Raw genomic sequence first — 13,752 nt, 5'->3', positions numbered from 1 at the left:
CTAGAGTACTTTGTTTGAGTAGAGTGGGGTGTTGCCCAGGAATATGTGCTATACACACATCAAAGGAGGGGGAACTAAGGCAGACCTCCTGGAAAGAGAGGTCAGATCTGCATACTAAGGAGTGAAGAGACACGAAGCCTTTGAGTGTGAGGTCCCCAAAATGTTCTTTCCTACCACTTCTGCTTATATTTCATTGTAACTGACTCCCCTTTTAGTTGTTTAAATAGATTTGCATCTCTTTCTTGGGCCTCTAAATTTGCCTTCCCCAAGATTTTGCCATCACCACACTTTTTTAATAATACACTTGCCCAGCTAGCTCAGGAATTCAATAACGATCTCTATGCCAGTGACTCCCAAATCCATAGCCTAGGACCAGTCTCTCTGAATCAATCCCAACTGCTTGTTAAATAAACATCTCTGCACTGATGTCCCCTAGGAATCTTCACTGTAAAAGGATCAATAGGAACAGTATCTAGAAAGAATTTTGTTAAGTGATAAGTCATATGACTATAAACACATGGTTATTTGGCTACATGATATAGCCAAAAATTTTGTCTCCAAACCTGCTTTTCCTCTTGTTAATAGTGTTACTTGCCCTCCAGTCATTCACATTTAAAATCAGAGAGCCATTTTTCACCTTTGTCTCTCCCTTCTTTAAATGTTCAATTAGTTACCAGGTCCTCTTACTCAGTGTCTTTTTCTTTCCATTTCTGTTGCCAATACCCTAGATCAGAGCACAATTAACTCTTACTCAGACTTTTAAAAAAGCTTCTTAAATTATCACTCAGCCTCCAGATGCAGTGAAGGTCTTTCCTGAACTCTCCCCTTCAACTTAAAAGCCCTTTCAACAGTATATATTCCTTTTTAAATGCCACTCATTCTTCAGGATCCCTGTGAGACCATAGTCTGGTTGTGTGTGTCTGTGCGTGCTCAGCTGATCCAGCTCTTTGCACTTCCATGGACTGTAGCCCACCAGGCTCCTCTGTCCACAGGATTCTCCAGGCCAGAATACTGGAGTGGGTTGCCATTCCCTTCTCCAGGAGATCTTCCCATCTCAGGGATCGAACCTGGGATTCCAGCATTGCCAGCAGATTTTTTTTTTTTACCATAGTCTGGTTGGATGTATGCAACTATTCTCTCTGCCTGGAAGTCTAATGGGCAACTCAAACTTCACTGAACAGACCAAGACCACGACTACTTATCCTACAATCCACATTCATCCCATAATCCATGCATCTCCCATCTTCCTCATTTCAATAAAAGCCAACTCCATCCTTCCAGTACACAGGCCAGAAATCTTGGAGCCTTCCCAGATTCCTTCTTCTCTCACATGTAACTGATCCCATTGGGAAATTCTGCCCCTCTACCTTCTAAATGTATCTAGGGGGTAACCACTTCTCACCACCTCCATCTTCACTACCCTGATCCAAATCATCCTATCTCCTGCCTGGATTATTAGAATCATCAGCCCCCTTGCTTCCACCAGGGTGTATTCTCAACACAGCTCCTCTGTCCATGGGATTCTCCAGGCAAGAATACTGGAGTGGGTTGCCATTCCATCTTCCAGGGGATCTTCCCGACTTAGGGATTGAACCTGCATCTTCTGCGTGGCAGGTGGATTCTTTATCACTGAGTCACCAGGGAAGCCCACTTAACGGGGTATGACTATATAAAAACCTGATTTGAGACTATAAATTCACTTAAGTTGTAACTGCAAAGAATCAGGCTATATGAGCTAATACAAGACAAGACACTAAAAAGATTTTTTTCAGCTCTAAGATATGAGGGGAATCTGGATGCCCAACACATGAGGTTACAGAAATTCCAGAACAAAATTGGAAACATCAGTATTTTAAGTAATATTTTGGTGGGAGGAAGGCCGACCAGTCTCAGCAGGTCCAGACCCTTTCAGTCCTCACCCTCCTTCACTGGGAAACTTTAACATGTGTCTTTTCAGAAAACACCGTCATTATGGGGTAGAGGCTCATCACCCTCCTGGGGAGCCCACAGCACAGCCTGGCACATAGAAAGTGTTAGGTGCTCAGTTGTGTCTGATTCTCTGTCATCCCATGAACTGTAGCCCTCCAGGCTCCTCTGTCCACGGCATTTTCCAGGCAAGAATACTGGCGTGGGTTGCCATTTCCCTCTCCAGGGGATCTTCTTGACCCAGAGATGAAACCTTCCTGCATTGCAGGCAGATTCTTTACCATCTGAGCCACCAGGAAAGCCCTCAGTGGTCCCCTATATAAATAAACGAGCCAAACATTGGCCAGAGTAGACAGGTCCCTGTGGAAGGCAGGAATGTGAGCCCCCTGTGTTCCCTGGGATCAAGTTACCTCAAGAAAGCCTGGCACATTCCAAACAGGCTGTGGCAGGCACCAGAATGAGACAGGAAGTGAGACCCAGCAGAGGGATCTAATTTTCACCACTCCCTCTCTCCCCACCCCTACCACCCTCTGAACATCATTTAACTCTTCATCTCAGTTCCTCATCTGGCTAAACCAGGAAGGAGTTGCTGGGAAAAACGGGTCAGTTTATGTTGATGGCATTTCAAAAACCCATCTGGTGCTACACACCAACTGTTCTTATTAAGGCAAATATGATCATGAAAGATCTACTGAAAACTGACTCCCAAAGCAGTTTCAAATTAGAGAGGTCACCCCAGGCCCCACTGATAAAATCGAGAACGTTTTGAGTGTAGAAGCCTTTCAGCCAGATCATGAAGAATTCTTTCCTTCCTTATCAGAGTTAACAGCATAATAGCAAAGTTCTGAGGGCTTACTATGTGCCAACAAGACTGCCCAGCAGTCTCCATCGATCACCTCATTATACAAAGCCCTAGTCTGATTTTACCAACTCAGGAGCTGAAGATCCTTGGAAAAACTACAGAGTCTATTTCTCTTTCTCCACGTCTCTAAAATGCAACCTAATACATACCTGACTACCTCCCCAAAATAAGTCCCATGGATATTCCCAGGAAGATTGTTTGGGAAAACTATAAAGGACTACACAGCCCTAGTATGTTCTGTATCAGTAGAATGAATTACTATTCACTGGCAAATCACAATTCTCTTGCAATTCATTTACCTCTGTATTTCCTTATTTGGAAAGACTTTGATTTAGAACTGCATTTGGACTTCTTCCAAAATATACAGGTCTAACATGCTGCATTTTCAGGTGAATAATTTTTTTTAAAAAAAAATAGCATAGGGTGAAGAGAGAAAGAAGGGGAAGTTTACAAAAAAGGGGAGTAGATTATAAAACAAAGTCACTGAACCTTACTCTTTTTTCCCCACAATGCTGGGACTAGGGTTACAATGAGCATTTTTCTAAAAAAGTCTCAGGAAATTTACAGATGAATATCTAAGAACTAAGGAATCAAAAAGGACTGACATGTAGCAAAATTTCCTAAATATAAAATCACTGATAATCTTATATTGTAAACAGCAATTCCATGATACTTAGTTTTGGGTCCTCCACTTTCAAGCAAAGATACGAATATATCTATTTATGCACCTCTAAATATATTTCCATTAACTGTTGCAGGAATTCTCTGAACACAAATCAATAGTAAAACCTGGGAAAGAGACTTTAGAATTATCATAAATTATACTGATAAGACAGGAGCAGGAAATGGCAACCCACTCCAGTATTCTTGCCTAGAGAATCCCATGGACGGAGGAACCTGGTGGGCTACAGTCCATGGGGTCGCAAAGAGTCAGACACGACTGAGTGACTTAACTTAACTTATACTGATAAGACAACATACAAGACTTTTCCTTTATAGGTGTAGAGTCTATTATCAATGTTTCTCTACAGCAGCACTACTGACATTTTGGGGCAGAAAATTATTTGTCGTAGGGGGCAGTCTTGTGTATTGTTGAACATACAGCAGTGCATCAGTAGCAACCTTGCCCCAACCCATCCCATGTGACAATCAAAAATGCCTGCAAACATTGCTGAATGTCTCCTGGTGGCAAAATCTTCAGAAAGTAACTCACATTGACTAGGTTTTTCCTTCCTGCTTGTTGTCTTAAGCGCCTTTATTGCTGTTTGGCTGCTCAGTCGTGTCTGACTCTCTGCAACCCCATGGACTGTAGCCCACCAGGCTTCTCTGTCCATGGGATTTCCCAGGCAAGAATACTGGAGCGGGCTGCCATGTCCTTCTCCAGGGGATCTGCCCAATGCAGGGGTCGAACCCAGGTCCCCTGCATTGCAGGCAGATTCTTTCACTGCTGAGCCATCAGGAAAGTCCAGGTACCCTTACAGTTCTCCACAATTTTTTTTTTTTTTTGGCCAAAACCCATAAGTAAAATACATGTCTTAGTTGTCTTTGATTATAACTTCACCTTGAATCACTGTTCATTTCCTGTTGATACTGGCAGTAGATGCCATGGCTTAATTAATGACATTACAAAATTACAGCTATATACCATTACGAATTTCTTTGTCGTTAACAGCTTCTGCCAAGAGGCATCATAACCAAATTTTCAAATGTCATGGAACCATATGACAAGTCATGCAACACAAAAGCATACGTGAGAAAATGACAGCCACATACAAAGCATCTTACTAAAAATAAAGTGACAAGTGTTCAATGCCAAATAAAAAAGCAAGCCAGAAATAAACAATCTAAGGCTGGAAAGGGTGATGCACATTCTCTTTAACTCTTTGGTTCTCAACAAAAAGAAAGCGTTCATGTTACAGGCAGTTATTTTCCATCACAGGATATGGAGCAATAATGATTTTTCCAGGTAAGTATTCCACGCTGGAAAACATGCAAGCTGTCCAGAGAAATATCACCCAGAAATATCACTTGTTTCATGTCTATAATCATTTACAAACATATTTATAAACATGAGACAAATTCTAGGCTAAAAGTCTATCAGTTCAGTTGAGTTCAGTCACTCAGTCGTGCCTGACTCTTTGCGACCCCATGAATCGCAGCACACCAGGCCTCCCTGTCCATCACCATCTCCCGGAGTTCACTCAAACTCACGTCCATCGAGTCAGTGATACCATTCAGCCATCTCATCCTCTGTCATCCCCTTCTCCTCCTGCCCCCAACCCCTCCCAGCAGCAGAGTCTTTTCCAATGAGTCAGCTCTTTGCATGAGGTGGCCAAAGTACTGGAGTTTCAGCTTTAGCATCATTCCTTCCAAAGAAATCCCAGGGCTGATCTTCAGAATGGACTGGTTGGATCTCCTTGCAGTCCAAAGGACTCTCAAGAGTCTTCTCCAACACCAGAGTTCAAAAGCATCAATTCTTTGGCGCTCAGCTTTCTTCACAGTCCAACTCTCACATCCATACATGACTACTGGAAAACCATAGCCTTGACTAAATGGACCTTTGTTGACAAAGTAATGTCTCTGCTTTTGAACATGCTATCTAGGTTAGTCATAACTTTCCTTCCAAGGAGGAAGCGTCTTTTAATTTCATGGCTGAAATCACCATCTGCAGCGATTTTGGAGCCCCGAAAAATAAAGTCTGACACTGTTTCCACTGTTTCCCCATTTATTTCCCATGAAGTGATGGGATTGGATGCCATGATCTTTGTTTTCTGAATGTTGAGCTTTAAGCCAACTTTTTCCACCCTCCTCTTTCATTTTCATCAAGAGGCTTTTTAGTTCCTCTTCACTTTCTGCCATAACGGTGGTGTCATCTGCATATTTGAGATGATTGATATTTCTCCCAGCAATCTTGATTCCAGCCTGTGCTTCTTCCAGCCCAGCATTTCTCATGATTTCTCTGCATATAAGTTAAATAAGCAGGGTGACAATATACAGCCTCGATGTACTCCTTTTCCTATCTGGAACCAGTCTGTTGTTCCATGTCCAGTTCAGTTCAATTTAAATTTTTGTTTTCATCGCAGATCAACTTAAGAAAAAACTTGTAACAGAGAAAACTTTTTAATCCCGAATAATAGATTTTTTATTGCAAGTGGTTTAAAATGCACCTGAGTTTTCTGAAGACCTATCTGTATTACTTTCCATTATTCGACAAGTCATGCATTATTCATTGGTCTCCATTTATAGACAACCTCACTTTATTTGTGTTATCCTGGCAGTTAGCTGCATGGGGAACAGCATTTAAAACAAATAGTGTACTATGCAAGCAGCAGTCTTGAAACAGTCTACAGAAGGCATTTGCTGCTGCTGGCTAGGGCCCAGAAAAATCCTTAAAGCTTGCTGAGCTTCGGCATTTGGATTTCTCTCTTTTCTTAAACCAGTCGCACAATGTGTCCCTAACAGGGAGCATGTACAGTCACTGGAATAGCTGTACAGGTTTCCATTTCCATCAAGTACTTGAACTCAGTGTATTCACATTTCCTTAAAAAAAAAAAACCAACCTGCTTACATTATAAAGTCTTATTTACCAATGAAAATTCTTCTGAAAGTTATCACTCAAAGTGCTTGATGCTGTAAAGATTTTTTTATCTGTTACAGCTTTCCCATGATGAATTGAGATTAGCAGATGCTTCAGTGTCATACTAAAAATTGCCTCGTACACCCTCCTGATGGAGATGTTTTAAGCACACATGAGGAACCAGATAGGAGATAATGTATCTTTGCAAGGCATACTGAAAACATGCTTGGAGCCTGATTTTCAACATCAGTGGCTGAGAATTACTGGCAATTAGTTGCTCATTGCTCCATTATGTCCTTGACATCTAGAATGGCTATACTGTTTTGTATAGTGATTTTAGCTGATTTAGTTGATTTTAGCTCCTTATCATAAAGGAAATCAATCCCAAATATTCATTGGAAGGACTGATGCTAAAGCTGAAGCTCCAATAATTCAGCCACCTGATGCAAAGAGCTGACTCTTGGAAAAGACCCTAATGCTGGGAAAGATTGAGGACAGGAAGAGAAGGGGATGACAGAGGATGAGATAGTTGGACATGAGTTTGAGCAAACTCTGGGAGATGTTGAGGGACAGAGAGGCCTGGCATGCTGCAGTCCATGGGGTCACAAAGAGTCAGACACGACTGAGCTACTCAACAAGTGATTTTGGTAACTTCTAAGATCTCTATCAAAATTATCCAAAACTATCAAAATTAGAGAACCTTTGAGATGAAGTAAGCTCCAGTAGGGGAAGATACTTAGCTCCTAAGGCTTAGGCAGATTAAAATATTTGTCATACTTCAATTTTCTTCTTGATCAAAAACTATTAGCAGTTGGGTTCACAAAGTTACAGAAAGTTGATATAAAATATTAAGATATAGTCACCTGGGTATTATGCCCTAACAGTGAATGAGTCTACATTGGTAGTGCATGTGAAAAGTTAAAAAGTATTTGTTTTAATTCTGCTATTCAAAAAATGGGAAATATTTTCAGAAGGTTGTTTGTATAATATTTTATGTCTGCCAGGTGACAGAGTCAAATGATACAACAGTCAACCCCTTTCTATCCAAGAGGACTGGTTCTGGGAGCTGCATTCCCAGATATAGAGGGTCAACTATAGAAAAAAACTGGGAACAGCTTTAAGTATCATCCTTGTAGCTTACATGGAAACTACCAATATTTTAACTTTTGCAGCTTTGGAAGTCTGATTTGGCTTTATAACACAGCTATGTTATAAAATTTTACCCTAGTCAGGAATCTTGAAAATGTTTGCAAATCCTGGAAAATAATGCCACTCAGCATCCCAACTAAGGAGGCTCTCCTTGAACTAAGAGTACACAGATAATGCCAACCACATGCCTTCTAACTCAAAGTGAATACCAATATATTTTTTCCATTGAAGATTTTCTAAAATATAGTTATGTGGGCTTCAATATCCAGAAATGAGAGGTTTGGCCTATGTAGCTATCAGATACCAAAATAAATAAACCTAATCTCAGGTATGTGTTTTTATGACTTTTAATCAACTCTTTAGAGGAGAAAAAAAACAAACAAACAGGATTTGAATTTTCAACTTCTAATAAACAAAATATTGCTGGCATACAGCATTGCATGCACTGGGTACTCAGGCAGAAATATGACCATTCAGTTGCAGAATTAGGAAAAATTTCCCTGCTTTAGGTCTCATGCACAGCACAGACATTCCCATTTAGCGTCATGCCAGGATAGAAGTGAAACGACATACCACACAAAGGACAAACAATATGTAGATTTTTTTACTGTGAACCACAAAACTTACCCGTTCTCACCATAAATCTTTTGAAAGAGTCTAAGAAATCAGAAAACCAAAAATTAAGTCATGTTTTTCTAGTTGTGTTAGTTTCTAAATATTCAACATCTTCAAGAGTCTAATTAGAGATGGACAAATCTCAAAAGGTTGCTTCTTCAGTCACATTCTTGATCATGCCTCAAATTCTCATTGATCTCATATCTCAAGGAATTCAGATCAAGGTAAAGAATTTCCTGTTTTCCTTTGAACCAAATGAACAAATTCATTTAGGAAACAAACAAAAACCTTCCTGTGCCAGGAACTAATAAGAAGTTAGATTTAGGTCTACCAATTTCATTTAACCCATTATTTGTCCATCCCAAAGTTCCACAAACTGAACATTCATCAAAACTTGGCAAGTTGCATAACATATAAATGCAGACTCATTATCAAAATGGCCATAATTACATACATGTAAAGTGTAGCAGACAGCAAATGACATTCATGCACTGTAATAAAATTTGCACTGAACTTTAAACCATCAATGTAAAAAGTCGCACGTCAATAGTCTAAGAAGCTTGGGTCAAAATCAGACATCAAAATCAAGTTAAATGAAACTTGCAATGCCATATTTTAAGGGAAATTTTTACACCAAAAATCATGTAGTCTGAAATACAAGAAACAGATAAAACCAAACTACAACCAGAGTGTTTCAGAAATGCCCGGACATGAGAATAAAAGTCTTGTAAACATAATCAGAAAACAGCTTTGTGAAATGTCATATGGCAGAAGCATATCATAGTCTTCCCTCAAGGCCAAGGGCACTGTTTGCGGATACACACCTTCTTAAACAGGTCTCAGAGAAGTGATTTTGAGACGTGCAAATATGGAATTGCACTTTTTCCACACAACGACTAGATCTGATTTTTCTCAAAGCAATATCAACGCTTTAACAGGATACTTCAAAACAGCTCATGACATGCAGACTTGGGCAATCTGATGCTACTTTATCACACAAGGAAAGTCACACAAGACCATCCACGACAAGCATAATCCTTGCAGAAACACACTCTGACCTCTCCACCATCAGCCGCTTCCTGTGCCTAAGCCTGCTGGCCTCTCGGATGGACTCCCACTTCTGTAAGTCCGCCTCGCTGCAGGGACCAGGGGTGAAACTGACGGGAGGGACAGTGGTTCCCAGCTTCCAAGACTGGATCTTACGAGCCAACATGTCGTCTTTCTTCTGCCTACAGGAAGGAACTAACACTCTACAGCTAGTACTTTTTTCTTTCGAGGGGCATGTCCTTTCAAGTACACAGAGAAATTTTGCTTGAATTTCTGGAGGAAGCATCCAGGGTTCGGGCAATGGGACTGGCTGGTATCTATCAGGGCCTCCTGACAGAGGCACCTCTGTCTTCTGTGCTGGAATGCGGCGAACAATCATATCATCTTTTTCGAGGTCCGGAAGGACAAGTTCCCCTTCCCTACACTGCAGGATTATATCTCGCTCTACAGGATCGTCTTGCCCAGACAGACTTCTTAAGTCTTCGAAAGCCCGGAGAATACATGGGTTTGCATGGAAAGCCCTAGTCTTTCTGACAAAGAAGTCATCATTCTCTAAGTCAGGATCCAGGACTGGCATCTCCAGGGCATCTCCCGGTCCACACCCTGGTGCGTAAGAGAGGTTCCTTCTGCGTGTTATGAGCCGGGGGCCAGCCGTGGGGTCGATTTTGGTATTTGTTTCAGAAGACAAGATGTCATCAGAATATGTCTGGAGGGCCTGAAGTAATAAAAACTGACTAAAGCATAGGAAAGAAAAAGGAAGGGAGAATCTTATTAAGTTTGGGGAGAAAAGGTAATTAGCAGCAAACCAAAAACTAGCTAGTCCCTGTGGGTGAATTATTTAAGGGGGCCATGGGAGGGATTCTAGCTATGAAGTAAGACCAGCATTTAACACCATCACCCATGATACCATTTAATGAAATCAGAGCAGAGTCTACTTCTCAGAAAAGGTGGATATCATTGAGGCCAAGGGATGGCGCTAGAATGGGAAGAGAGTGAACCTGCCTGAAACACACAGTGCTCCATCCACCCCTTCCTCATCCCATCGGCCACAATGGTCTGACTCCCTTCCCAGAGAAGCAGCGACGATCCTGAAAGGTTTCCAGAGCTGAGCAATGAATGCTTTATGCAAGAGGCACAGGTGGTCAGCTGAAATTAAATTCAATGCTCTGAAGCTTTGTTTAAAAAAAATCTGTTGAATTTCTTCTTTGCATTTTCTCATCAGTCTTGCCTGCCCCAGTGTCTGCCTACAGGTTATTTCCTTTCTCTACAACTTCACACATAGCATAGCTGTATAATTAGGTCAGCAGTCTAAAAGGCCTTTTTAAATGGTTTTCAACAAGAACTGATGATGCCATATGTAACTCTGTACTATTAACATGATTGTGCTAAAGAACATTTAATCCTATTAGACGTTCAAGCTCACACACTCGCACAGAAAGCATGATGTTATATGTTACGCTTTCATAACTCAGTATTAAGTGAGTGAGCGTCCATGATTCAGCTCATTACGGTCAGTGGTTAATGGGGCAGTGCAAGCTGGCACAGGTGTCACAGGCTGGACTCTAAGCAGGCGGGCTCATGCAGGCAGGTACACCTGGGCTCATCTGAAACACCACGGGTTCTCCTGGCTGCCTGGGGGTCCCAGGAGTTTCTGGCCCGTTTGGTAGCCAGTTCCAGCAAGGGTGAAGGTCTTTGACAGTTGCTGTCTAGCCTATGGTCTGCTTTTTGTATTCTACTAAAAATGGTGGAGCTTCTGTCAGAGCCTGAGTCCTCATCATCAGAGTCTGAATTCCTTCTACTTGGAGTAACACAGAGAAAGGAAAAAGAAAAGACAACAAAGAGTGATGTAACTAAAAATACTGTCCAGCTCTGGCTATTTAGAAGACTTTTTAAAATCTAGATCCTTAAGTCTAAATTTAAACCGTTTTTTTTTCCCCTCAGTGAACACGTTTATAGATGTTGCTGCTAAGTCATTTCAGTCGTGTCCAACTCTGTGTGACCCCATAGACAGCAGCCCACCAGGCTCCCCTGTCCCTGGGATTCTCCAGGCAAGAACACTGGAGTGGGTTGCCATTTCCTTTTCCAATGCATTAAAGTGAAAAGTGAAAGTGAAGTCGCTCAGTCATATCCAACTCTTAGCGACCCCATGGACTGCAGCCCACCAGGCTCCTCCATCCATAGGATTTTCGAGGCAAGAGTACTGGAGTGGGGTGCCATTGGAGGGAAATTAATCTCTTTCGTAAAATGTGCACATAGAATGCACCCTGTCAGGGTACCGAATGGACACTGGAATGAAAGAAACATGCACAAAGACAAACCTGAATCCCTGAAATTCTTTATACCACGGTTTGTAAGTTTCCCTTTTTATACGTTTCCAGTTCACATCCTCTGGGATCCAGCATTTGGGGAGAAACTGATCAAAAGCATTCCCTGGGCTTGGCATGACTGGGCTTAGCTTTCGCACATAAAGATCATCCTTTACAGTGTTGGGAACGCTTGTCTTGTTTTCGTTCTCTTCCAAATAACAAGAGGAGTCTGAAGTTTCTTGTACTGTTGGCCAGTTCTCCACGTTCGTGCCCCAAGTTCTCCTCTCGTTACTGTTCAAAACATCCAACCAGTTAAGACACTGCGTGAGCAATTTGTGACACAGAACACAAGAGGCATGCTTTCTGTCTCACAAAGTTCACACTGTGAATGCAGCCAATTCGTTTCCATTCTCATCATTCTCATCATTCCAGCCCCTACAACAAAGTTAAGGCATTATAACAGCATCTCATTTTAATTAGAGAAGAGCTTGATATACAAGGGCCAGAGACACTTATAAAATGTGTTAAAAGAGAGAGAGAAATCACAAACCATCTGGGGTGTTACTTTATGTATTAAAAATCAACAGCACAACAGGCATTCCGATCCAGGAGAAATTTTTCTGACCTCGTCAGTTTGTACAGCCCAGTGGTTAATGGGTCAGGAGGAGAAAAGATGGGTGAACAAGATTTAGGAGAGATGAAACTCTCAGGCCTCTTTTTCACTTGGAATCTACGGTTGGCTAAGTCATCCCAAACTACATCCGGCAGCCTCCGTTCCTCCTCCGAGTCCGATCCACTTTCAGAACCATACACCTCCTTCGGATAGGAAGCTGGATTCGAAAAATCACGCTCTGCTCTGCTAATTTGATGGGAAATTAAAGAATACTTTTTGTGTTCACTGAGCTCCATCAACACAGATTTTTTTAAAAATGGAAACAAGCAACACAGCAGAGTTCACAATGAACAATGTAAGTCATCCAGGAAGCTGAAAGATAACCAGTGAGTCAAAGGCAAGCATCTAAAAAAAGAACCAGCAAATCATATGCTGACATTCTAAAACGGAAGAAATCTCTTCAAGATATGGATGACTAAAAACACAGGTAAGAAAAAGAAAGATTTTCATTAATGAAGTTTTATGTTATCTATGAAATACATTTTAAGGATTATTCCTTTTACCAAATTAAATATCCCAGCAAATTCCCCAAGCCAAATGAATTTTCAAACTCAGTAATCAGCTCACATCCCAGTACCTTGGAAATGTTCCATCTGCTTCTGTGTAGACGGCACTTGCCCAGCTTCGTCTGTTATCCTCATTTTTGTCCAGCTTTTTCTTCCTCAAAGGTGCCGGCACGTACGATGGCTGTTTACTCTTGCTGGGTAAAAAGCGATTGAAGGGTAAGGCAGACTTGGGTTCAATAGCCGAAATCCTTCTATAGGACATATCATCTTTATTATGGTCCTGCATTTTGAATGTAAATTCAGAATCTGTGTCACTTTCACAACCTATTAACAACAACAACAAAAAAAAAGGCACAGGAATTTGCTTTAGTCTCCAGATTTTTCATCTAACTGAAACCCACACAGCCTGCCTGCTTTGTCTTTCCCTTGGAAACCCAGGGCTCTACGGCTCACTGTGGGGAATATTTTTAGAAATTTGTCACGAAGTTGTGATAAGACCCATTAGGAGGAACTTGCTTTGCATACTGGAGGTACGCACAGTACATTCTTCCACTGGTACACATTCTAAGTAGAAAAAGTTCCAGTTTATGGCTGAACCCCTTTTCTACTCAATCTTCTCATGATTTTTTGTTAAAGTTGTTGATGGAATATATGTAGATATCGTGTAGCCACAGAATCAAAGATGCCTAACATGAGATCTGAACAGAATTCAAGGGAACCTCAGTCATTTAAAATAAATTGTGCCATCATCCAAAATTTCTGTGAGGCAAGAGACCAGCAAAGACAAAGAAAAGATACAAAAAGCACATGATCACAAAGAAGATTGACAGATACATATGAGACCCTTACGAGCAAGAATCACACATAACATACATGGTTGGACCAAATGACTCCTGAAGTCCTAAAGGAGTATTAAGAGACCAACCACAGAACTCAAGGCATCTTCTGACAGTGGTCACCAAAATATTGGGAACCTTCTATTTTGACTCCTTATCATTTATGCACATATCTGAAAGAATACAGTTTGATACACCTCAAGGTCAGATAACTACAAACACTACTCTGTTCTCAAAAAAAAAAAAAAAAGCCAG

At 41.2% G+C, this 13,752-nt stretch overlaps 1 protein-coding gene across 50 annotated transcripts in view; it reads right to left on the bottom strand.

The window, feature by feature from the left end:
• The window catches only part of LMO7 (LIM domain 7), a 219,317-nt gene that overhangs the window by 45,451 nt on the left and 160,114 nt on the right, over positions 1-13,752 (bottom strand). For 21 of the 50 annotated variants that reach the window (XM_060394587.1, XM_060394589.1, XM_060394588.1 and 18 more), the window contains one exon: positions 12,733-12,985. In XM_060394587.1, coding sequence (XP_060250570.1) covers positions 12,733-12,947 — 215 coding nt within the window. In that variant the 5' untranslated portion in view covers positions 12,948-12,985. Of the gene's footprint in view, positions 1-8,141; positions 8,172-9,187; positions 9,911-10,770; positions 10,972-11,494; positions 11,774-12,732; positions 12,986-13,752 lie in introns of all 50 variants that reach the window. The other 29 variants (XM_060394538.1, XM_060394541.1, XM_060394543.1 and 26 more) reach the window with 2 other exon arrangements.

This window comes from Ovis aries, chromosome 10 (genome assembly GCF_016772045.2).
Source record: "Ovis aries strain OAR_USU_Benz2616 breed Rambouillet chromosome 10, ARS-UI_Ramb_v3.0, whole genome shotgun sequence".
Taxonomy (NCBI): domain Eukaryota; kingdom Metazoa; phylum Chordata; class Mammalia; order Artiodactyla; family Bovidae; genus Ovis; species Ovis aries.
The sequence above is the reverse complement of the archived record's forward strand: the minus strand, read 5'-3'. Positions and strand labels throughout refer to the sequence as shown.